This window comes from Mirounga leonina, unplaced genomic scaffold (assembly GCF_011800145.1).
Source record: "Mirounga leonina isolate KUSES-001 unplaced genomic scaffold, KU_Mleo_1.0 Mir_115, whole genome shotgun sequence".
Lineage (NCBI taxonomy): Eukaryota > Metazoa > Chordata > Mammalia > Carnivora > Phocidae > Mirounga > Mirounga leonina.
Genome location: NW_023270268.1, coordinates 32,800,804 through 32,828,161, shown reverse-complemented (window position 1 = coordinate 32,828,161; position 27,358 = coordinate 32,800,804). Strand labels below are relative to the sequence as shown.

Genomic DNA, 27,358 nt, shown 5'->3' with positions numbered 1-27,358 from the left:
ACTTTTCTGAACAGTCTAAAAGTCTCCTTTTATATAATTACTGACAAAGTTTCAAACAGTGGGCTTCTTGGAAACATCCTATACCTATGGTTACTCTTACCACTTGCTCTGAGGTCACTCACTTCCTAACCCCTCTTGCCCATTGCTTGTCCTGGAAAGCAGGGTTAAGTCAGGCATCTAACAGAAAACAAATCCCACCACTCTTCCCTATCATCGATCCTGCTCTTCCTTAGGGGTTATGTATAGGCCCCATTTCCTGAACTTCATATCAAGCAGTTCAATTAGCCTTGGTTTCTCCTTCTCTACTTTCTTCCCTCCCTCTTATAAACATATATACACCATATGCATGTGTACACACACACACACACCAAACAGATAGGTTTTCTTCCGACTTTCAACCTTTTACACAATCACACGTTCACTTTTGTACAACTCCATACACAGAAACAAAACCAATACTAATGTTTTGAAAAGTGGAAAAGTAGTGGTATCCTTTTAAAAGGAAAAATAAAGACCATTTTAAAGGGAAATAAATATCATCAAATTCTAATATCCTAAACATTAACCAAAAGAGCCCATATAATTATTATTCAATTTTTATGGTTTTATACTTTTACTGTTTTACTAGTATTGGAAAAAATGTATCTTTTATTGCAAATGCATTTCAAATACAGTGAGTATTAAAATAGGTTTTTGAGGTAAATAATTTAAGGGTTTCCAACTTCCAAACAACCAATCTATGAAGAAAGTTAAAACTTAATTTTTTTAATTTAGGGATTTCCTTTACTAAGCATGACAGCACATCCAATATGCAATTTAAGAAATGTTTTCCCAGGTGTGCCTGGATGGCTCAATCAGTTAAGCGTCTGACTTAGGATTTCATCTCAGGTCATGACCTCATCTCAGGTCATGATCTCAGGGTTGTGAGATCAAGCCCCACATTATGCTCTGCGCTGAGCGTGAAGCCTGCTTAAGATTCTCTCTCTCCCTCTGCCCTTTCCCCCACTCATGCTCTCTCTCTTTTTCTCAAAAAAAAGTATTTTCCCAGTTTAGTTCATTGTGTTGTTTTACTCTGAAGAAGCCATGGTTCAGTTTTCTCCATCTTTCAGTTTAACGCAAAAGGAGGTATTTCAGAAAGGCAAGACAAACAGAATTAAACAAGGCCAAATAATCCAGTGTAGTTATCACTGCTAGGGCTATATTTTATCCAAAATAAATACAAGTGTAAAGAACACTGATTTCAGGTTCAGAACATCTAAATGTATGTCCCAACTTATCACCTGGTTAATTTTAGGGAAGAAACTTAACCCTTCCAATCTTCTATTATTTTTTTAATACTCAGAGCTCTATTTCCATTTATTTGAAAACCAACTTACCGAAGATTCACTATCACGAATGAGGAAATCACCTTCATGCCCTCTTTCATTTAATGCCATTTCTGCTTGATGCCTGGTGACTTTCCCATAATACCATGGATTGCCAGCAAACTTTCCAGTGAGTGAAGGCCTAATGTAATCACACTGCGGAGGTGATGGTTCCAAACCTGAGGTTAATGGATTATTCTGCATAATGGTAACATAGTTTTTTGGCACCAGACCAACCATTCCATTGATCTTCCTGCATTTCCACCATTCAGGGTCATTTTCAGGCTTTTCAATAACATCCATTACATCTCCTTTCTCAAAATTAAGTTCTTCATCATTGGACGAACTGAATGGGTAAAGAGCCTGTACCACATGCAACACTTGCCCGGTATTTAGGTTATTGACAACTGCTGCTAATTTCTCTGACAGAGAACCCACATGGTCACCCAAAGGACTGTCACCTTCCTCAGTTACATAGTTTGAAGGGAACCATCCAACTTGTCCATTGTAGCTACCCCGCCACCACCCATCACTGCATTTCTCCATGACGATCACCTTTGTCCCTTTTATCAATGATAATTCATCCTCTCTCTCTGCCATGTAGTTAAATTTCACATAAGCAGGCATGTTGAGGTCATAGAGACGTTCCCCTGGGTCAACAAAGCTATCATCAGCAGGAGATGCAGAATCTGGCACACTATGTTTTCTTTTCACTTTTCCAATGCCTGTTCACATAAAAAAAGAGTAATAAGAAGAGAATATAAGATAATGAAAACCAAAAAAACCAATTTATTCATTCTTTAAAAAGGATCTTCACCTCTGGAGCTCTTTCAGCCTTTAAACTTGTAGATAACAAATTTCTTTTTTTCCTTTATTTTACATCTTCATGACTTATTTTATAATTGGAAGTTGTACCTTTTGACTTCCTTCACAAATTCTTTTCATAACCAAACATGTAAATGCAGTTATTACATGACAGTTTACCTTCTCACTTTTCTCTCAAAGGTGTTGAAATAATTGTATAACATAATGATAGTTTTCCTAAATTTAACAAAATTTCTTCCAAATGTAAATATAGATTATTTCTCTCATATCTACAATCTAAGTACATATTCTTGTCTTACTTTTATCAACCTAATTTTGCAATTAGCTGTATGGAAACAGAACAATAAATTACAACTTGATATGTAATATAAGATTGTAGTTATGTCTGGGTAATCCTTCCATTTGCTTTCTTAGTTCCCAGGTTCATGTTGCTCTATTTTCCTCATTATGTTTATTTTAAAATAATACATTATTTCCTTGTTTGTCTACCCTCACCCTGTTCACATGCAAGCTACAGAAGAGCAGGGATTTTTGTTTACTTTGTTCACAGATATAACACCAAGGATCTCATACAGTGCTTAGTATACAGTAGATGCTTAATGTATATTTGTTGAAAGAAATGAGAAAAGCACCACATGGTACTACCATCATAAATGTATGCTACGTCAATTTTTGTCATGTGTTTTCACTACTGATCATTTCTTAGCACATGATTTTGTGTTCTGCTTTTACTGAGAAAACAGAGGCATTCCTAGATAAAACTTCTTGTACCTTCCCACAATCTCAAAACTCTTTCTTATTACCCTCACTCTTTTTCTTCATGCAAGTTTCCAATCTCTGATCCTCCTGGGTTTTTAAATATCACCTTTCCTGCCTCTTTTGGGACTCTTGGCCATCCTTGTTTCCCTCCTACTCAGTCCCTTCTACAGTCTAAAATCATACTCACAGATCACTTCTATTCCAAAATAAAGTTACATCAATTCTGCTACTCCTTTTGAATTACACCATTCTTTAAAAAGCTGCCTCTTTTTTTCCTTCAACCTCTTCACCATTCATTCACTCCTAACTCCTTATGATCTGGTCCTTTAATCTCTACCACTCTACCAAACTACTCAATTAAGCCATTCTTATAAAAACTGTGTCATCTCTTTACTGCCAAATCAGTACCTTTAGAGCCCTCATTCTTTTTAAACTCTCTATGCAGCAACTAAGATCATAGATTATTCTATTGTTTTCTCCTTTAACTCCCTTGAGAGTCTCCTGTCTTACCTTTTTAGATATTCTTGTGTATCTCTGTCTGGGCTCCTCTAAACCTTGTTATAAAATTGTATTGTACTTATTTTCTTACCTTCCTTAATATGAGAGTGAGTTTCCTGGCAGAAAATTGGATATTAATACCTTTGTTATCTCCAGCACCCACACAATAGGAACAAGTGAATGTTTGCTGAATGAAAAGGTGAATAGATTCCTCAGTTGAAAGTGTTTCCCAAGATATGATGCCTGGACTTCCTTTCTACTTCAAGGATATCTTATACTTTTATTTTCTGTAACTTCTGTATAGAAGGTTCCAAGGTCTCTTTGCAGGTCTAAGCTCTTTCTGGAATTCAAGCACTACAATTCCAACTGTCACTAGACATCTACAGATTGTACTATTAGCACCTCAAATACAACACACATGTCCAAATAAAAATAACCTCTCCCATGCCCATAAATCAATTCCCTGCCTCCCAATTTCCTTACTAGTGGTTAATGATATCCTGAAAAATCTCCAAATCAGGGATTTCTGGCAGAGTAGGGAATTCTAGGGCTCCATCCATCCAAAAAAAAAACAATTAATATGAGCTGGCAGATAATGTCAGAATCAACTTTTACAGAACTCTGGAATCTAATAAAAAAAAAAAAACTTACAAAAACTAGGGCAAGGATTAGTGAAAAAAGAAGTTGCTGCTTTGTAGTAAGAGAATGCTGTGGCATTTTAAATTGCCTGTCTACCATCTCTTACATCCCAAATCAGTAGTGGCTTTGAGGACAGCAACTGGCAATCCTAATGCCAGAGAAAGCAATACAGATCTTATTCTCAAAGAATTGTGATGCTGGGTTTCACAACCTATCTGGCAGCCACGTGAAGGATTGGCACAAAGGCTTGCCTTGGTTTCACTGGACCTGGAACATTCTCATTCTTTTACTGCAATCATTTAATTGATGCAGCAGCCTGGGGCAAGGGACAACAACTGGGACAAGGAACAGACAGAACGAAAACGCTGGGAAGGAAAAGACAGAACACCCAACTTCAGAGGCCACACATGACAAAGAATACAGACTTTACAAAAATAGCTTAGAAAACTCACTAAACAAGCAAACAACAACCTATAATAAAAAGCAACAAACCCTAGGAAGGGCGTAGAATCTGATGATAGAAGAAAAAACTGTCAACCAAGAATTCTATACCCAGCAAAACTGTCCTTCAAAACCAAAGGAGAAATTAAGACACTCCTAAACAAAAACTGAAGGAGCAAGAAATGCTACAGAAAGTTCTCCATGCTAAAATGAACAGACATGGGAGCCTGGGTGGCTCAGTTGGTTAAGCAACTGCCTTCAGCTCAGGTCATGATCCTGTAGTCCCAGGATCGAGTCCCACATCGGGCTCCCTGCTCAGCAGGGAGTCTGCTTCTCTCTCTGCCCCCTTCCCCCTCTCATGCTCTCTCTCTCTCTCATTCTCACTCTCTCGACTAAATAAATAAAATCTTTTAAAAAAATAAAATAAAATGAAAAGACACTAAACAGTAACTTGAAGCCATATGAAGAAATAAAGAACAATAGTAAAGGTAGCTTCATTCATAAATATAAGAGTCAGTAATATTATATTTTTGGCTTATAAATCCTTTTTTCCTATATGATTTAAGATACAAACGTATAAAACAGTAATTTTAAATCTAGGTTAATGGGCATACAACGTATAAAGATGGAATTCTAGGGGGAGCCTGGGTGGTGCAGTTGGTTAAGCATCACCCTTGTTCAACATCAGCTGGCAACATGTGCATCAGGCAACTCAAGATTTTTGCCACTTTGTACATGTCCACAAAAGCACCACAATTATCAATTTGGGCTTAGAAATAAATTTTAGCAAGTAGGCAAATTCACAAATATGGAACCTGCAAAAAATAGGGATCATCTAAACTTTTTTTTTTTAAAGATTTTATTTATTTATGTGACAGAGAGAGAGAGATAGTGAGAGCAGGAACACAAGCAGGGGGAGTGGGAGAAGGAGAAGCAGGCTTCCCGCTGAGCAGGGCTCGATTCCAGGACCCTGGGATCATGACCTGAGCCGAAGGCAGACGCTTAACGACTGAGCCACCCTGGTGCCCCCAAAATAGGGATCATCTATACTAACAAACAATATAGCAGCATATTCATAGGAATGTATATCATGACAAAGGGTATTTGTCCTGGGAATGGAAGAGTAGTTCATCTATTCAACAATACGAAAATCAATATTATATACCACATTAATATAAGGAAGGAAAAAAACACACGTGACCATTTCAAATGATGTAGAAAAGCACTGGATAAAATCTAACATTCTTTCATGATAAAAAGTATCAGCCAACTAGGAATACAAGGGAATTTCCTCAACATCATAAAGGGCATTTATTAAAAAAAAAAAAAAAACCTGAAGTTACCATCACACTCAATAGTAAAAGACTGAAAGCTAAGATCAGGAATAAGACATGGATACCCTTTCAGCCACTTCTATTCAACAGTGTACTGGAAGTGCTAGCCAGGGCAAGTAAGCAAGAAAAAAAAATAAAAGAGATCCAAACAAGAAAGGAAGAAGTAAAATAATCTTTATTTGCAGATGACATGATCATATATACAGAAAATCCTAAAAAAACCCACACCAAAAGAACGTTAGAGGAAACAAATTTATCAAGGTTGCAAGATACAAAATCAACACACAAAAAACAGTTGCATTTCTATACACTAGCAGTGAACAATTTGAAGAGGAAATTGAGAAAACAATTCCATTTATAATAGCATTAATAATAAAATACACAGGTTAAGTTTTTTAATCAAGGAGGTACAAGACCAGTATACTGAACACTACAAAATATTGCTGAAATTAAAGTATATCTAAATAAATGAAAAGACATTGTGTTTATGGATTTGAGGGTTCAATATTTTTAGATGGCAATACTACCCAAAGTGATCCATAGATTCCATGTAATCCTTATCAAAGTTCCAATACTCCTTTTTTGCAGAAATGGAAATGCTGATTCTAAAATTCATATGGAATTGCAAGGCACACCAAATAACCAAAACAATCCTACGAAATGAAAACAATGGGGCACCTGGGTGGCTTAGTTGGTTAAGCAATGACTCTTGATTTCAGCTCAGGTCACAATATTAGGGTTGTGAGATCGAGCCTCGTGTTGGGCTCCATACTGGGCATGGAGCCTGCTTAAGATTCTCTCTCTCTCTCCCTCTCCCTTTGCCCCCAACCCCCGAAAATGAAAAAATGAAAACAAAACTGGAGGATTCACACTTCCCAATTTCAAAACTCACTTCTAAGCCACAGAGTAATCAAAACAGTATGGTACTAGCACAAAAGGACAGACCTATAGACCAAAAGAATAGAGCTGAGAGTCCTGAGATAAACTCATACATCCATGGTCAATTGATTTCAACAAGGGTGCCAAGACCATTTAATGGAGGAAACAACAGGCTCTTCAACAAATGGTGCTGGAAGAAATGGATATCCATGTACAAAAGAATGAAGCTATACTCCTACCTCGCATGACAAAAAAAAATTAACTCAAAATGGATCAATTACTCAAATATAAGAGTTAAAATTTTAAAACTATCAGGGAAAATCTTTATGACCTGGGAGTTAGCAATGAATTCTTGTGACCCCAAAAGCACAAGCAATAATAATTAAAAAAAGATTACAGTCTAAGGTCTATATCCAGAATATATAAAGAACTCTTAGAACCCAGAAACAAAAAGAACCTACTTCAACAACAGGCAAAGGACTTGAACAAACACTTCCCCAACAAAGATATACAAATGCCCCCAAAACACATGAAAAGATGTTCACCATCTTTGTTGAAATGCAAATCAAAACACAATGAAATACCACTTTACACCTATCAGGATATCTGTAACAAAACCAAACCAAACTAAAAAAAAAAAAAAAGAAAATAACAAGTGTTGATGGGGATATGGATAAAACTGGAACCCTTCCTACCCTGTTGACCAAAATGTAAAATGGTACAACTGCTGTGGAAAACAATTTAATGTTCCCTTCAAAATGTTAAAAAACATAATTACCACATGATCCATTAATTCCACTCCTAGGTATATACTCAAAAGAACCAAAAATACATATCCAAACACTTGTACACAAATGTTCACAGCTTCACTATACACAATAACAAAAAGGTAGAAACAACCCAAATGCCCATCAACAGATTAATGGATAAACAAAATGTGGTATATATCCATATAATGGAGTATTATTCAGCCATAAAAGGGATGAAGTACCGACACATGCTACAACATAGATGAACCTCAAAAACAGGATGCCAACTGAAAGAAACCTGACACAAGAGATCACATATTGTATAATTCCATTTACATGAAATAGCCAGAATGGGTAAATTCATATATACAGAGAGCAGATTAGCAATTGCCAGGGGATGAAGGGAGGGTATAATGGGGAGTGACTGCTTAATTGGAATAGGGTTTTCTTGGGTGATGAAAATGGTTTGGAATTAGACAGATGTGATGGTTGCACAACACTGTTAGTATACTAAATACCACTGAAACGTACACTTTAAAATGATTTTGTTATACGAATTTTACCTCATAAAAATTTTTTCTTAGAAGATTCCCACATAAAATCCGTATTTCCTTTCTGCCAACACTTTCCATTCCCACTATTCCCATGCTATTTCAGGCCCATTTTGTTGTGTTTGAGTCTTCAATAACCCTCTAAACTAGTTTCCTTACTAATCCAATCTGTCCCACTCCAACCCATCATCCATAAATACAGTTGCAATCACATGACATTATTGCTCAGAAGTCAACAGTGGCTCTTTATTGACTATCAAATTAAGAGAAATACTCTTCCTAGAATCTATAGCCCTCTCCAGAATGTCCTCACTCTTCCTTTCTAGGCTTATGGTATAGAGTACTGAAAAGAGCAAAGACTTTGTAATTCTTTTTAAAAGATTTTATTTATTTGACAGAGAGAGAGAGCACGCACGCACAAGGAGGGGGAGCGGCAGGCAGAGGGAGAAGCAGGCTCCCCGCTGAGCAGGGAGCACGATGCAGAACTTGATCCCAGGACCCCAGGATCACAACTCAAGCCAAAGGCAGACGCTTAACCAAATGAGCCGCCCAGGCGTCCCAAAAAACAGCATAGACTTTGAATGAGTCTTTGGGTTCAAATCTCAGCTATACCACTTACTGTGGAAACCTGAGCAAACTATTTCACTTTTCTGAGCTTATAAATGGAGAAAACACCACTTACTGTCACAGTGTTATAAGAAGTGAATAAATTTTTAAAAAGTGAATGTAAAATAATAGCATATTACATATATTAATTGTTAAATAAAATATTCTTTCTGTAATAACCTGCAATGAAACTATGCTAAATCTCAATAAAAATGGGCCACTTAAAAACCCAGGAATAAATAATATTTCAACCTTCAAGATTTTGTTTGCCTTGTTTGCTAGTTTCTTTCCAAAACCTATTAAAACTTCTGCCTGGGGCGCCTGGGTGGCTCAGTTGGTTAAGCGACTGCCTTCGGCTCAGGTCATGATCCTGGAGTCCTGGGATCGAGTCCCACATCGGGCTCCCTGCTCAGCAGGGAGTCTGCTTTTCCCCCTGACCCTCCCCACTCTCATGCTCTATCTCATTCTCTCAAATAAATAAATAAAATCTTTAAAAAAAAAAACAAAACAAACAAACAAAAAAAACTTCTGCCTATTGGGGTACCTGGGTGGCTTGGTCGGGTAAGCATCTGCCTTAGGCTCAGGTCATGATCCCCGGGTCCTGGGATTGACCCCCCGCATCAGGCTCCCTGCTCAAAAGGGAGCCTGCTTCTCCCTCTCCCTCCCCTCCCCTCTGTTGCTCCCCCTGCTTGTGTTCTCTCTGTCACATACATACATACATACATACATACATAAAATCTAAAAAAAACAAAAACAAAAAAAACTTCTGCCTATCAAAAATCTACCCATTCAAGAAGCGCCACTTCAAATAACAATTTTATTTTATTCACTTCCCATTTTGTGTTTTCCAACATCCTTCATTTCCCACCATCATCTCCCAATAATGTAAGCTCTCCTTTTTAAAGCACTCTAGTACTTTGTACTTGTGAGGTACTTGTATCATAACATTTCTTGTGTTTGTCTTTTAAGCTTATCTACTATAGCCAGCAGCTTCCAGAAAGGAAGAGCATTCCATGTCTCACTGATTTTTTTTCATTTCCTATACTATTTAGAACTGTGCATATACCAGATGCTCAATAAATGTTAGGTTGATTAAAACTGAAGAGTGATATAAGCAAATACAAATTTAAACTTGAAGCTAACGGCTAGTTCCAAAATGTTTTTTTTTAATTCTGAAAAAGATGCCTAAGACTAATTATATACTGTCAAAAAAAAGAATGAAGAATTTTTGGACAGACCCACCCATTAAACTTCCAAGTGGAAAAACACCAAAAACAACCTATTTTAATTGCAGAGGCCAGAAATATTTCGGGGAAAAAAACAAAAGCTTAGAATATTTGTTTCCTATGCAGCACAAAGCCCTCTCTGATCTCATGAGCATTTCTTTAACCTCATACTAATGCTAAGACATATAAGCTCCTCAGTACCCCAAAGCCCCAGACCTTTTCAAGACTCTGAGTCTTTGCCTAGGACGTTTTTTTTTTTTCACCTCAAACACATGCCACCCTCATTCTTCAAGACTCAAACAAGGTATCTTCTTCTCACTGGAGATTTCCCTCTCTCCCCAAACAGAACAGATGTATTTCTCTTTTGTGCCACTACTATTCTTTGTAAATATTTTTAATGTAATGTTTGATCCTCTGTATACCAATATTTACTTCTTTGAGAACAAACACGTGTTTAATCACTGCTCCATCCCCAATGCCTAGCCCATATTAAGTGTTCCATTAGTGTTTATCATGTGACTGACAAATATATGCATAATCAATAGGCTGCTTTTCTCTCCCCTACTTACAATTCTTTGAGAAGAACCTGTTTATTGCCCCTTTGTCTCTACTGCTACAAAATGGTCTTTCCAATTTCCTGTTACCAATGAGAGAATCCATGGAAAAGTACTTTACAAAATTATGCAAATGTAAAATATCTCTTAATTTCTCAATCAGCAACAATGAGATCATCAGCAACAATGAGATCATTCACAACAAGCAGGCGCCCCCCCCATCAAGGTATTAACTTTTCTAAATTCTTCTCAACTTCATAGTTAGTTCACAATCCTCCTAATCTTAGTCCCCCTTGCATCAAATCTTTCTAATCCATTGCTTATCTGATTCTAATTATTTCTCTACTCTTTAGTCATAATGGGTACACTAGGAAAACTCTAACAAAATTTTAGTCCTGCTACTTACTGGTTCATCTGATCTTCATTGAGTTATTTAATCTTCATTTAACTCCAGTTTCCAGGTTTGTGAAATGGTGGTGTGTAGAAAGTACCTACCTTCTAACATTGGTTTAAAGAATATACGTAAAGTCCCCAGCACATTACATAGCACAGAGCTGTTAATCAATGGTAGTTATTACTCCTAGTGCTTCTGGCATTTAATTTTTCAAAAACACTTAAAATCTTTATTATTGCATTTTATAGCTAGACTTGGCCAGGGTTGGGAGGGAATGCTCAGGTCTGAGCACTGAAGATGTGCTCACTCAACAATGAGGTAGTCATTTTTATCATTAGCTTTGTTCAAAGAAAAACCAAGTGTTAGTATAGCTTCCAATCTGCCCCTCACTCCTACCCACTGATCTTACTTCTTTCCTCCTATAACACTGTTTCTTGACCAAAACAATGTATTATTAACTCCTCCAAGTTTTTAAGAATCTGTTTAAGCATTGTGAATATTCCACTCACATGACAGTTGTCTTTTTCCTAAGGCAAATCTTTTTACACATAACTACTTTTATATAACCTGGTTTCCAAATCCTTGATATGCTGGATGCCAGTATTTGGAAGCATCCAAGTTTCTCAATACCACTGTTAAAGTATACCTATCCAAAGTGGATAAACTATGTCATGGCTCATTTGGCCAGCACACAGAAAAAGTAGCTATTTGCATCCTTTCACTTGAACGACATAGATCTATCATGCACTGCACTGAAATTCTTTAGCACCCACAATATCATAGCAGTCTTTCTTTTTTTTTTAATTTTTAGAGCAGGGGGAAGGGCAGAGGGAGAGGGAGAGAGAATCTTAAGCAGGCTCCACACCTAGTGTGAAGCCCAATGCGGGGCTCAATCCCACGACCCCGAGATCATGACCTCATAGCAGCTCTTACTCATATAAAATCCTGCCAGGCCAGGTTCTCAGTTATCTTTTCAATTCCCTTTAAAAACTTAATGTAGAGGGGCACCTGGGTGGCTCAGTCGTTAAGCATCTGCCTTCAGCTCAGGTCATGATCCCAGGGTCCTGGGATCAAGCCCCACAACAGGCTCCCTGCTCTGTGGGAAGCCTGCTTCTCCCTCTCTCACTCCCCCTGCATGTGTTCCCTCTCTTGCTGTGTCTCTGTCAAATAAATAAATAAAATCTTTAAAAAAAAAAAAAAAACTTAATGTAGAATTTTACATTATAATGTCTGTCCCTATTCACCTTATTTATTTCTATCTCAGTTTTTACCTTTCTTTTTTTTTTAAGATTTTATTTATTTATTTGACAGAGAGAGAGATAGCGAGAGCAGTAACACAAGCAGGGGGAATGGGAGAGGGAGAAGCAGGCTTCCTGCCGAGCAGGGAGCCCGATGCGGGACTCGATCCCAGGACCCTGGGATCATGACCTGAGCCGAAGGCAGCTGCTTAACCGACTGAGCCACCCAGGCGCCCCTCAGTTTTTACTTTTCAAATATATATCTGAACTAAATTTATTAGTTATTCTTTTGGCCTCAGTCTTCTTTTCTTTAAGCATGTCATCTTCCCTCCATCTAAATCACTGACTAAATAAATGTTCAACAGAATGAGGCCAAAGAAAGTATTACTGATTCTAATTCTTTAAGGAACTGTAGTTCTGGTTTTTACATTCCTACTTCTTCAAAACCAGCTTCTCCCTCATGGATTTTCCCTTGATTTCTATCACATGTTAAGACTTATCAGTTTTTTTTACCAGGACTGTAAGACTTTTAGAGTTAGAAGGGACATTCCATGATCATCTAGTCTTGCCCAACTCTCCTTCACAAATAATAAGAAATCAGGAAAGTTTAGTTATATACCCCTTGCCACATGGTTAAATAAGTGGTACATCTGGGAGCAAAACTAGGGAATTCTAAATACAAATATATGGTGTTCTTTCCATTACGAGTTTTTATTTAAATTTTTGTATTTTTATCTGTTCATTTCATCTACATGAAATAAGATAAATTATTATTATTATTCTGTTTTATCTAAAATACTGTACCTCTTTGTTTACTCTAGCCACCACACAAGGAGCACATTTACTGTATCTTCTACTGCAAAGCAAAATAAATACAAATTTTGGGTTGCTGCAGGTAATGAAAAAAGGAGTATCTTGGTTGCAAATCTCAAACCCTGACCCTCAGGTCTACAAATGTATGTAAGATTATCGACTTTCTGAGACAACAGAGAGAATGATAATTTTATCACTGTATTGATGGTATATAATGAATCACTGTATCAATGATTCTTTTTACACCATTTCTGGTTGATTTATGGTCACTTATGACCACCAAGTGACCATCACTTATGACCAAACCAAGATATGAAATCCACTGTATTAATATTAAATAACAACCTCCATCTACCTCCTCACCATGTAAATTCTATGCAAGTTAGTCTTAGTTTTTCATTCTATGATTTTTGTCTGGCTTGCAGTAGGCTCTCAAGAAAAATATGTTGATAAAACAAATGAATAAATTAATAACTTTCCAAAAGGAAAACTAACCCAAAAAGTGGATCTAAAAATGTATTAACTTGGGCACCTGGGTGGCTCAATTGGTTAAGCAACTGCCTTCAGCTCAGGTCATGATCCTGGAGTTCCAGGATCGAGTCCCGCATCGGGCTCCCTGCTCGGCAGGGAGCCTGCTTCTCCCTCTGACCCTCCCCCCTCTCATGTGCTCTCTCTCTCATTCTCTCTCTCTCAAGTAATAAATAAAATCTTTAAAAAAATTTAAAAAAAATAAAAATAAATAAAAATAAATAAATAAAAATGTATTAACTTTCCAAAAAGTAAACAAAAGAGAGATATTCCAGGATTCACTTGGCCACCAAAGTTAACTAAAGAAACAAATGAATCTTAATATTACAATTACATATTCTTTCTCAACAAAGTACTTGCTCCTTTTCCATTCTGACTGAAAATGAAATCTCAACAGGTTACTCTTTGTTTCCTTAGATTCCTTATGCATGAGACTTCTACAACAACTCCTCTGTTCATTTTTCTAGAAACACCAAACAAATGTTCAAAGAGATCAAATCAAGTTCACTATCATAAGATCATAAAAAGGCCATTAGCAAATATACACATTAGGCTCTGGTAAGTTAGTATCAGTATTACATTATGACCTGGACTCAAAACAATCCCAATAATTCACTAGTTTCTTTCAGTGTTTTCATTTTCTTTGTATGCAGCTGCTCTCAAGACTCATTTCAAAATATCAAATCTCACAATTACCAAAAGAGCCATTTCTAGCAATCCTACATTAAATCAAAACATTCTCTTTACTGCTTTATCTTCTATATTGTTCCTCTAAAATCTAAGTAAAAAGTACTAAAACAATGTTAATTCAAATACTGAGGATGAAGGAACTTGCTCACGTAATACTTTCTTTCCTCATATTTTTAATGTTATAATTTAATTCACTTCAAACGTCTATGCTAAGTTCAAAGTTACCAAATTAAAACTGCAAACTCATTTATATCCTTTTTCTCTTTATTTTTAAACACTGATACTAAAACATTTTAAAACCATATTACTTATCAAGTCAAAACTAATATTATTTGAAGTATCACCAATCATTTAGCTTATGTTTCATAAACAGTATAAAGCACCAGTCTATTATATAAACATACCAGGTTCCATACAGTTTTTCTTTAAATTCTTTAAAGTAAAAAATCGAATTCAAAAACTACAAGAAAACTATGGATTTAATAAACAGATGAACTTACTGAAAAAATCTTTAAAGACGTTTAACCAATCCATTTTGAATAAAAATCCCGTGTTCCTTTTGTCAGTTTGTTAACACAGCTCAGGATAATTCTCAGTGAGCTTCCTGGTCTGTTCTGCAACACTGAAACTCCCCACACCCAATCCATGTGACTTGGCCTACACCCAGGCAATAGAAAGTTTTTCTGAGGCTTCTCTCTAAAACTTTCCCCCCACTGAACTTTAACAGAACCTGTAAAACAAGTATATCATCATGGCCACAAATGTGACCTTTATTATTCAAACTTATTTTGGAAGACGTTTTAAAGCATATATTTTCAATAGTTGAAAATATATTCATACATTCACTCTCTCCTTTGTTTTCTCCTTTTCTTTCTTATTTTTCAAACAATGTCTCCACCAGCACAATCATTGTAAAACAAATCCATTAACCACATAGGACATTTAAGTTATCAAAAAGGGGTTCAGAAATTCTGAGAAAAAGAAGGCTATCTGATACAAAAGCTGGAATTACATCATTATATAGGAGAACTAAAGATCATTAACTTAAAACAATGTTTTCAAGTATCCTGCAATATAGGCAGCAATAACTATAATACAGTAATAAAGTTAACAGAGATATTCTAGGACTTAAATGGATATAGTCTTTCCAAAATCGTCTCAATAATATCAGAAAATAGTATGGAAGGTTTCCCAGGCGTATTAACAAATAATAAAAATTCTATCCAGTTGGGCTTTTTAAGTTTATATGCAGTAATATCTAAAACTGGGATATATTTCCATTTTGCTCTATGATATTACGTTTTTCATGATCTTCTGTTTAAACATTTGCTCTAGTCCCAGGAAACTAGTATCCTTTTAAAAAGGAACAAAAAAGTCTACCTAAGTGTAGCCCTAATCCTTTTTGTGCCTTCATCACTATGAGGCATACTTCCTTCATAGAAGTTACCTTAATTTTCCCTAATATCTCTGATCTACATGCTTTAAATAAGTGTCCAATATTTACAAAATCAGAAGTTCCTGGCTCTAACTATGGTCTCTTCAGCTTGTCAAGGATAATCTCTTTCTGATTTGTCCTTCACTTAAAAACTAATAATAATGGTCTTATTTGCTAATTATTAAAATCTTAATAAAAGGTAACCTCAAATACAGCAGTTAAAAGTCATGGTGAAAATCAGATTAATAACTCCCTTTATTAAACTACCTTTAGAATACTAGAAATGTTATTCACTCACAAACCAATATTAAAATATTTTATATTTGAGTCGTACTATATTTTGGTTTTGGCTATTTTACAGTGTTAAAAATAAAAGACTGGTCATCTATTGCTGGTATCTGAAAGAACACTCTAGAATAACAATAATGCTGAATAAAAAATAAAGCTAATATAAAGCAGTTGGTCAATAGTATTTCATATTTGTCAGTCATGCCACATTACTCCCAAACTATTTCTGCAAAGAGAAATTTTACTTTCTCATCCACATATATACAAAGAACCATTAAGTAACAGCATGTTTGCCTGAATACCAAAAATGAAATTCTGTCCCTCCCATTCCTTCCTGTCAGCCAAGTAGGAGTTTAATTAAAAGAAAAAAGAAAGAGGCCAGTCCTCATCTGTGCATATTTCCTTCCTATCAGCTCAGCCAAGCCCACTGTGAAGCAGGTTCCATTATCTCTGGCCCTAATGGAGAGCTAGTAAAAACAAACAAACTTTACAGTTAGAGGAAGAAAATGGGGGAAAAAAGAAAAACAAAATAAGAAATCAGCTTTGTAGATGGTAATCTACAGTAATAATGCACAATTTAAAACTCTCTTATCAAATGCAAAAACAAAATGATGGTTTGTTTTTAAAAGCAAAATTCAAAATGTAAGCTATTAAAGGTTAAAATACAGCAATGTGCCATGTTAAAAAAAAAACTGCCTTAATGCCAAGGAGGCAATTCTGAATCTCCCTCATTTATCCCTGTCTCAATTAGATGCAGAATTTACCTAAACCCCAACAGGCACTCACAGTTCAAGGGGTCCCGGCTAGAGGATCAGATTCAGTCCGCTCATGGGCACCACCCTGGTCTGGCCCTTGAACACCAGCTAGATTTATAGAAACTGCCCACTAACACTTATGGCCTTTACTGCTCTTCTGACTTGGCTGAATCCCTGCTATGAGCAAACCTACCTGGCCTAGCTGAAATTCTAGTCTTGGCCTTTTCTAGTCAATTCTGCCCAATGCTGCCAAAATTCTATACAAAGAACCAAGCTCTAGCATCCATTTAAAAGAAAGTATTATTGGTGTTTTAATACAAAAATAACTTACCTAAGGTATCCTTTAGATTTTTTACAATAGATGCTTTCCGAGCACTGTTTTTCCTCTCCACATAGTTAGAAGGCACAAAACCCGTTTTATTCATGGAGTTTCGAACTCGCCACCAGGACTTAGAGTCATCCAGAAGCCATAATCTCTCATTCTTCTTGATGTCCAGCTCTTGTTCTTGTTGGGCCACATAATCAAATTTGGCTACTACCACCACTTCTTCTGCCATCTTTCAGCAGCTTCAGCTACACTGTAACCACATATAAAACATTTTTATAAGGTCTAGGAGTGGTCTAAATGCTTTTCAAAAAAGATACACGTAAAAACCTAAGAGAACTGAAAGGTTGAAAGGAAAAAATATGAAAAAAAACAAACAAAAACAGGCAATACTAATACTAATAAAGACAAAACTGTTGTAGCTATATTAATAATACACAAAAAGAGCAAACCATTTAGGCAAACCATTACCAGTAATAAAGAAGTTCACTACACAATTGAAGGTTTTATTAAATATACATAACAGCCAAACTTATATGTACCTATTAACATAGTTCCAAAATAGACTGACAGAACCACAAAAAAAATGTGACAAATCCATTATCACAGAGGACAATTTTTAACCTTATCTCAGTAATAAGGATACAAAAAAATTAGTAAGACTAGATAAGAACTGACATCAAAACCACTGAGTCTGATCTAATAAATAGACACCAATATTACTTCTAAACAGAATACAAATGGAACATATATAAAAATTACCAATGTGAGGTGATAAAGTCTCAATAACTTTCATGTACTTGGTATCCCACAACCATATTCTCTGACAATCATTATAAAAAGAGCTTGTTAAAAACCTCCTGTTTGGGAACTTCTAAAACTTCATGTGTCAAAGAAGAAATTATAATAGCATTGTGAAAATACTTAGAGGACTAAAATAATAAAAAGACTTTATATAATCAAACTTGTCAGATGCAGCAAAAGGAATATATAGAAAGAGATTCTAGTTGTAAATAGTTACATCAGAAAAGAAAATCCTGAAATAAATTAATGAACTGGATGTCTTAAGCAGTTAGAAACATAGAATAATATAAAGTAGAAAAAATGAAATAATACAAATAAAAGTAGAATTTCATGAAACAAAACGATATAGAAGAAAGGCTCAACAGAACAAAAAGGTAATTCTTTGTCATGACTAACAAAATGGACATAGTTCTGGCAAGACTTATAAATGAGAAAAGGAAAAAACACACCCAAATACTAGTAATAAAAAGGGAGCCATAATTAGAGATGCTGCAGACATTCAAATCACCTGGCAATATTAAAAATAACTTTATCAATAAATCTGAAACTAAAATATACAAATTCATAGAAAAATAAAAATTAAAAAAGTAGTAACATTTAATCAGTCATTAAGAAATCTTCCCATAATGAACATCAGGACCACTCGGTTTACACGCAAGTTCTATTAAAATTCAAAGAACAAGGGCACCTGGGTGGCTCAGTTGGTTAAGCGACTGCCTTCAGCTCAGGTCATGATCCCAGGGTCCTGGGATCGAGTCCCACATCGGGCTCCCGGCTTGGCGGGGAGCCTGCTTCTCCCTCTGACCCTATCCCCTCTCATGCTGTTTCTCTCTCTCTCTCTCTCTCTCAAATAAATAAATAAATAAAATCTTTAAAAAAAAAAATTCAAAGAACAAGTAGTTCCAATTTATACAAACTCTTTCAGAAGAAAGAAAGGAAAATTACAAGCCTAACTCACTCTTGAATTTATTAAGATGAGCTCCCTGCTTTCTTCAGAGAGATTATTTTACATAAACAGCTACCCTGGCTTAGCAAGCAAATCAAATAGTTTTGGATCTTGAATTGCATTCTCTTTTCTTTCTTTCTTTTTAAGATTTTATTTAATTTGTCAGAGAGAGAGAGAGCACACATGCACAAGCAGGGGGAGCGGCGGGCAGAGGGAGAAGGCGGCTCCCCCTGAACAGAGAGCCTGATACAGGACTCAATCCCAGGATCCTGGGATCATGACCTGAGCTGAAGGCAGAAGCTTAACCAACTGAGCCACCCAGGTGTCCCAGCATTCTCTTTTCTCAACAAGGAAGCAAGTTGTTCAATATTCTCAAAGAAATGCATTTTAATCTACAATTCAACATCCACTAGTATTAAAGTGTAGATACTTTGTGTTTATAAGGTAGATGCTTTTTGGGTGGCATTGCAAGGCCTCAAAACCTACCACACATTCTTCTGTAAGAATGGCTCAAGTACGTACAGCAGTGAAATTAACTAATGCTAAAATAAGAGGATGATGTGGTATTCAAAAAAAATGAACAGAGAAACCAGAAAAATCAATTTGTATTCTTGCATTTTTTTCTGTTTGAAATTACTTGCAAATAAAAAGTTATAATCAAGTCTTAATTATTACTAGCACATGATGCAAAAAATTTACAACAATGAATGATGACTTTCTGAGGCAACAGAAAGCAGAGAGGGTTTTTTTCCAGGCATACTTGAACACTGACTCTGATTCCTTCCCTGTGGGAACCTGCACACACACACCCTTATAATTAATCTATAAATTTAATCCTAGGCCCCAAAGGAATTTATTTTGAAACTTGACAAAACTGACTTTAAAATTTACCTAAAAGAGTAATCACATAAAACCAGCAAATGACATTCTATAGAAAATTAGAGTTGATATGACACTGAAGGTTGTATACCCAGAATTTTCTAGTTTCCTATCAACATCCCAATGATCCTTCCAGTTGTCACCTTACTATTATTGTATTAGCCATGCAACTTGTGGGGACTGACCCTAGTTTCTAAGCTGTATTTGGGTTAGTCAAAGCTGTCTCCTCCAATCAAAAGGATAATAAGGGAATGCTACAAACAATCCACACACACGAATTCAACAACTTAGAAGAAATGGACCAATTCTTCAAAAAACACAAAGTACCAAAACACACTCAATATGAAATAGATAATTTGAATAGCCCTGTCACTATGCAGGAAATTAAATTCATAACTTGAAAACTCCAAGTTTTCCCCCCAAAAGAAATCTCCAGGTCTAGATGGCTTCTCAAGAATTCTACCAATTATTTAAAGAATTTACACCAATTCTACATAATCCCTTCTAGAAAATAGCAGAGGGGAAATACTGCCCAATTTATCTTTGAAATTGATATTAACTTATGTCAAAACTACACAACAGTATAAAAAGAGGAAACTACCAATCAATATCCCTCATTAAAACAGATGCAAAAATCCTTAACAAAATACTAGCAAATAGAATTCAGCAGTATATAAAAAGAACTAATACTCCATGACCAAGTAGGGTTTTTTCCAGGGATGCAAAGCTGGTTCAATATATAAAATTAATCAGTATAATTCACCACATTAACAAGCTAAGAAAAATCATATGAGCATATTACTCAATGCAGAAAAAGCATCTGACAAAATTTAACCCCCATGATAAAAGTTCTCAGAAAAACAGAAATAGAAGGGAACTTCCTCAACCTGATAAATAGGATCTACAAAAACCTACAGCTAACAACATACTTAATGGTAAAAGACAGATGCCTTCCTCCTACAATCAAGAACAAGGCAGATACCTGCTCTCACTATTCTCACTCAACAAAGTGCTGCAAGTTTTAGCCAATTCAGCAAGGCAAGAAAAGGATATAAATGGCATACAGATCAGAAAAGAAGAAATAAAACTCTCCTTATTTGCAGATGACATGACTGATTACAGAGAAGATTCTAAAAGCTACAAACCCCCCCAAAAAACAACCCCCCCCCAAAACCCTCCTAGTACTAACTAGTGAATTCAGCAAGGTTGCAAGACACAAGATGAACATGCTAAAATAAATTGTATTTCTATATACTATCAATGAACACATGGACACCAAAATTAAAAATGCAGTACCATTTATAATTACTAAAATAAAAAAGGAAAAAAAATGAAAGAGGTGCAGGGGCGCCTGGGTGGCTCAGTCAGTTAAGCATCTGCCTTTGGCTCAGGTCATGATCCCAGGATCCTGGGATCAAGTCCCACATCAGGCTCTCTGTTCACCTTCTTCTCCCTCTGCCTGTGCGTGCGGCTCTCTCTCTGACAAATGAAAGAAAAGAAAAGAAAAGAAGAGAAAAGAAAAGAAAGAAAGAAAAGATAATGCTATTCAATATCCAAAACTAAAAGCTGAATTTATTTGCTCCCTGCTCTGTGGGGAGCCTGCTTCTCCCTCTGTTTGTGTTCTCTCTGTCAGATAAATGAATAAAATCTTTAAAAAAAAAAAAAAATGAAAGAGTTGCAAACCTAACAAAACATGAAGGAGACTGTATGTTGAAAACTATCCAATGCAGATGAAAGAAATTAAAGATCTAAATAAAAGTGTTTTTGAAATGGAAGACTCATAAGGATGCTATTTTTTCCCAAATTGATACATAGGTTTACATAATTCTTATCAAAGTCCCAGCAAAAGTTTTTTGTATATATAGACACTACTATTCTATAATTTAGATGGAAAGGCAAAATAACTAGAATAGCTAAAACGTTTTAAAGTTAAAATAAAATGGGGGAAACTTATTATATAACTAGAGTAGTCAAGATTGCATGGTATCAGCAAAGAAACAGACATGTGTATCAATGGAAAAGAGAACCCAAGGGGCGCCTGGGTGGCTCAGTCAGTTAAGCGTACCTTCAGCTCAGGTCATGATCCCAGGGTCCTGGGATTGAGTTCTGCATCAGGCTCCTTGCTCAGCAGGGCATTTGCTTCTCCCTCTGCCTGCCACTCTCCCTGCTTGTGCACCCTCTCTCTGGCCCTCTCTCTGAATTACAAAAAGTAATTCAGTGGGGTGGAGGGAAGCTTTCTCAACAAATGTTGCTAAAGTAAAACGACATCAATAACCCCTGCCCCTGCAAAAAAAGTACAAGACCTAATCTCACACCTTATACAAACACAAACTCAACATGAATGACAACCTTAAATGTAAAACTATGAAACTTTAAGAAAAATATATAGGAGAAAATCTTCAGGATACAGAGCTAGAAAAAGAGTTCTTAGACATGACACCAAGAGCAAGATCCATAAAGGAAAAACTCAATAGTAGAAAAACAAATTCAGTTAGAAAACGAGCAAAAGACATGCAGACATTCACTGAAGAAGATAAAATAGAGATGGCAAACAAAGACATAAAAAGATGTTCATCGGGGCGCCTGGGTGGCTCAGTTATTAAGCGTCTGCCTTTGGCTCAGGTCATGATCCCAGGGTCCTTGGATCGAGCCCCGCATCGGGCTCCCTGCTCCGCGGGAAGCCTGCTTCTCCCTCTCCCACTCCCCCTGCTTGTGTTCCCTCTCTTGCTGTGTCTCTGTCAAATAAATAAATAAAATCTTAAAAAAAAAAAAGATGTTCATCAGCAGCAGCTATTAAGAAAATGCAAATTAAAACCATGTTGAAATGTCACTACACACCTATCAAAATGGCTAAAATAAAAGAGTAATAATACCAAATGCTGATAAAGATATGCTGAAACTGGATCACTCATACACTGCTGATGAGAATATGTTAAATGACACAGATGCTCTAAAAAAAGTTTGGCAGCTTCTTATAAAATTAAACATGCAACTACCATACCAACCAATTGTATTCCTGGCATTTATCCCAGAGAAATGAAGACTTTTACTCACACAAAAACTTTTACATAAATGTTTATATCCACTTTATTTGTAATAACCAAAAACGGTAAACCACTCAGAAGTCCTTCAACAACAGAATGGTTAAACATACTGTGGTATATTCCATACCAAGGAATATCACTCAGCAATAAAAAGGGAAAAAATGATAGATACACGCAATAACCTGAATGTATCTCCAAGGAATTATGCTGAGTGACAAAAAAACAAAAACAAAAAAAACCCCCGAAATAATAAAAAAACAAAAACAAAACACCAATCCCAAAGTTTATACACTGTGTAACTCCATTTATATGACATTCTTGAAATGACAAAATTATTTTGATTGCCTGGGGTTAAGGAGGGAGTTGGAGTTGGAGGGAAGCGGGGGTGGTTATAAAAGGGCAACATCAGGGATTCTTGTGGTGATGAAAATGTTCTGTCTCGACTGTATAAATATTAATATCCTGGTTGTTATACTGTACTATACTTTTGCCAGATGTCACCACTGGGAGAAACTAAGTAAGGGAGACACTGGATCTTTTTAGTTAAGTTGTAAGATTTCTTATGACGGCATGTAGATCTATAATTATCTCAAAATTAAAAGTTTAAAATAAAATACACTGATTCAAGATAAAAAAGCAAAACAAAAAATAAAATACAGAAATAATATGTTCACATTCCTGAAGTAAGGAAGTCTTTTAATACCATGATTTCAGTGTTAGAAACTATAAAATGAAAAATGTTTAACTTTTATACAGCAAAGGATATTAGTACCTACTGCTGCTGTTAACAAATTATCACAAACTTAGTGACTTAAAACAACACAAATTATCTTACAGCTCTGGAGGTTATAGAGGTATGAAATGGGTCTTATGGGCTAAAATCAAAGTGTGAGCAGTGTTGTGTTCCTTCTGGTGGCTACAGGGGAAAATCTAATCCTTGCCATTTCCAGGTTCTAGAAGCGGTCTACATTCCTTGGCTCATGATTACATCACCCTGACCTTTAGTGTGATCCTCCCATCTATTTTGCTCACTTTAACCCTTCTGCCTCCCCCTCATAAGGACCTTTATAATTTACAGTGGGTCCATAACAATAATACAAAATAATCTCCCCATTTCAAAATCCTTAACATATGCAAAGTCTCTTTAACTATGTAAGGTAACATATTCACAGGTTCTGGACAATAGGATGTGTACATCTTTGGGGGAGCCTTTATCATACCTATCACCAACATCAACAAACAATGAGACTAAGTTTAAAAATTGGCAAAGAACAAAGAGCAATTATGTAAGAGAAAGGACAAAGATCCTGAATGTTCTTATATAATTAAAGAAATGAAAACGAAAATCAAGGTTTTATTCTTTGTCAGAGTAACAGAAAAAAACCCAAGGCTTATTTTGTAAGAATGTACAAAATAAGCCTTCCACTACATACATATTGGCATTATTAAACTAAAAATTGATATAAAGCTTAACTTTTTTAATTATGTAAATTTTCAACACATACAAAGTAAGGAATAGTATAATGAACCCCGTATCTATCACCCAACTTCAATTATCAATAATCTGACTTTGCAATTCACTGGAATCCTATGATTTCACCTATAAATACAAACAGATAAGAACACATACCCCACAAAAATTGACAAATCAAGGAGTCTTTTACCTTTTTTGCCATGGACCCCCTCCCCATAGCAAAAAGGTTAAGTCTGGTAAAACCTATAAATCCTACTCAGAATGAGGTTTTAAATGCATAAAAATACATGACATTGCAAATAAAATAAACTATACTGAAATTCAGTTAATATATTTTTTAAAAACTTGTACTGTTAAAAATATAAGTACTTCTTTATTAAGAGCACCTGCAACTATTCTTTCATTTCATCTGAGTGTATTTAAATAAAAAGTCTTTTATAGTTGGTCTGAACCAGGATCTAAACTAAGTCTGTATATTAATGTTTTATATCTCCTTAATCTATATAACACAGTTCTCTTTCCCCACTATTTTCATGCCATTTATTTGTTGAAGAACCTGGCTTCATTTGTCCTGTAGCACTTCCCACACTGTGCATTTGATTGAGGTGCATCCTCATGGTATTCCTTTATCTCCCCTATTTCCTGTAAATTGGTAATTTTATCTAGAGGCTTTACTGCCCCACTCTCACCCCAGATTCTTTTGTTGCTGTTGGTGCAAGAAACTTTAAAGATGGGGCGCCTGGGTGGCTCAGTCAGTTGAGCATCTGGCTTTAGTTCAAGTCATGATCCCGGGGTCCTGGGACAGAGCCCAGTACCCCGCTCCCTGCTCTACAGGGAGCCTATTTTCCCTCTCAAACTCACCCTCTCTCTGTCAAATAAATAAAATCTTTAAAAAAAAAGAATACTTCATAGATATTCTTGAGAACTACTTACTGCCGTAATACAGGAAGCACCCTATGTCTGGCTGATATTTAAAATGAATGGTGGATACAGTAGTATCAAACTGATTCACCTACCAAGTTCCCCATCAAACCTTCATCTAAGGGTTTTATCAGCCACTGATGATCACTGCCCAGATCTACCATTTCCAAAATGATTTGCTAGCTGTACCTGCTTTTAGAAATTGCGAATGTTTTACTAAGAACATTTTGATTACACTAATACACAGACCCTACAAGAAAGGCAGAATATATGTTTCTGTGTTTAGAACACCAAATAACTAGATAAACAGCTAGATTCATTTGTTTCCACTTTTTGGAGCTCACTTTATTTTTCCTTTTAAAAATTTAATTATTTTTAAAGTTTATTAATTTATTTAAGTAATCTCTACACCCAATGTTGATCTCACAAACCCAAGATCAAAAGTTGCATGCTTTTCTGAATGAGCCAGTCAGGTGTCCCTAAAATTTAATTTTATTTCATTATTATATAAAGCATTTAGACGGTTCTAAAAGTGTATCAATCAAACAAGGTACATTCAGAGAGTTCTGCTTCCATACTCACCTTCTCTCTCTTTTCTCTCCCTCTCCCTACAGGATAACCATTTTTTATTGGTTTTGGTTTATTGTTGCTTTTTAAATATGTAAAAGAAAACACATGTAAATTGGAAATTCTAATTTTCACACCCCCTCACAACAAAACATGTACACACACAAAGGGAGGGGCACACTATGTATTGTCTGAACCTTGCTTTAGGCTTAACAATATATCCTGAACATCATTCCACAGCAGTATGAGTTCTTTTCTAATATAACTACTGCACAGTACTTTATCATCATGGAAGTATCTCAGTTCCCTCAACTAGACCTTACTGATCGACAATGAGTTGTTTCCAGCCTTCTGATAAAAACCAGTGCTGCAATGAATAGTCTAATATACATGTCATTTTGTTTTTCTGTTGGTGAACCTTTGGGTTAAAGTCAGAGAAGTAAGAATGCTGAATTAAAGCTTAAGGTTTACATAATTTTGTGAGATAGTGCCAAATACCCTGTCCATAGGTTCTTCAACCTTTTATATTTTCCACAATATATGGGAGCGATTATTTCCTCACAGCATTACCAACAAACTATAGATTTTGGATTTCTGCCAGATAAGGAAGAAATGATATTTGAAAGCAGTTTTTAATTGTATTTCTCCATCACAGTGAAATTAAGCACCTTTTCCCAAATTTAAGGGACATTTACTTTTGTTTTTCTGTGTGGACTACCTGTTTACATCTTTTGCCCATTTTCCCAAGGTATGGCTTTTCTTTTCCAATTTTTAGAAGCTCTTTATATAGTAGGAATACTTGCCCTTTGTCTTTGATATAAATTTTTTTCAGTCATATGTCTTTTTAACTTGGTTATTATATTTTATGTACAAAATTTTTGAAGACCAACTTGACAATAATTGTCAAAATCTTACATGCACATTTCTATGAATCAGCAATCTACATACTACAGGAAAAAATAATGCAAGTATCCAAAGTCATGTATGTAAGAATGTTCGCTGGGGCAATGCTCATAACTGTGAAAAATAAGGAATAAAATGTATACCAAGAGTGTCTAAACTGTAAGTACTGGCATGGTAAAATGACCAATAAATACTAAGCAAAAATGCAAATTCTAAAGCAACAGGATTATAATTCTATTTTTTAAAAAAAACTCCCATTCATGTATTTCTATGTGCATTAAAAAGTTCTAGGAGGATGGGCGCCTGGGTGGCTCAGTCGTTAAGCGTCTGCCTTCAGCTCAGGTCATGATCCCAGGGTCCTGGGATCGAGTCCCACATCGGGCTCCCTGCTCCGCGGGGAGCCTGCTTCTCCCTCTCCTGCCCCCCCTGCTGCCCCCCCTGCTTGTGTTCCTGTTCTCACTGTCTCTCGCTGTCATATAAATAAATAAAATCTTTAAAAAAAAAAAAAAGTTCTGGGAGGATATACATCAAATTGTAAAAGTCGCAGCCTCAGTGAGTGGTAAGACTGGTAAAACTTAGTCCATACTCCACAGATATGTGTGGTTTGAATATTTTACAAAAATATTACTCTACTTTAAAAAAAAAAATTACTATAAAAAGAGAAAACCAACTGAAAACTATAACTAATAGGAACTGGAAGCCAAAACACAAAGTAGGTGTGAGGAAACATGGAGAAAGTATGAGGAAAAAGAAATGAGAGGGACCGGAGGGAAAAAGAAATGAGAGAGAAATAAGGGTATAAAGTAAATCTGTTTTATCACAGAATCACAACTAAAACCTATACAATTAGAATCTAAAGCAAAGCAAAAAAAAAAAAAAAAAAAAAAAACCCACAAGAAACAAAAACATACAAAAACAAAACAAAAAAC

At 35.8% G+C, this 27,358-nt stretch overlaps 1 protein-coding gene across 6 annotated transcripts in view; it reads right to left on the bottom strand.

The window, feature by feature from the left end:
• NCK1 (NCK adaptor protein 1) overlaps window positions 1-27,358 on the bottom strand; it is a 77,276-nt gene that overhangs the window by 2,275 nt on the left and 47,643 nt on the right. For 4 of the 6 annotated variants that reach the window (XM_034995382.1, XM_034995371.1, XM_034995390.1 and 1 more), the window contains 2 exons: window positions 16,898-17,144; window positions 1,377-2,089 (listed from right to left, as the gene is read on the bottom strand). In XM_034995382.1, coding sequence (XP_034851273.1) covers window positions 1,377-2,089; window positions 16,898-17,123 — 939 coding nt within the window. In that variant the 5' untranslated portion in view covers window positions 17,124-17,144. Of the gene's footprint in view, window positions 1-1,376; window positions 2,090-14,588; window positions 16,874-16,897; window positions 17,252-27,358 lie in introns of those variants that run through there. The other 2 variants (XM_034995361.1, XM_034995405.1) reach the window with 2 other exon arrangements.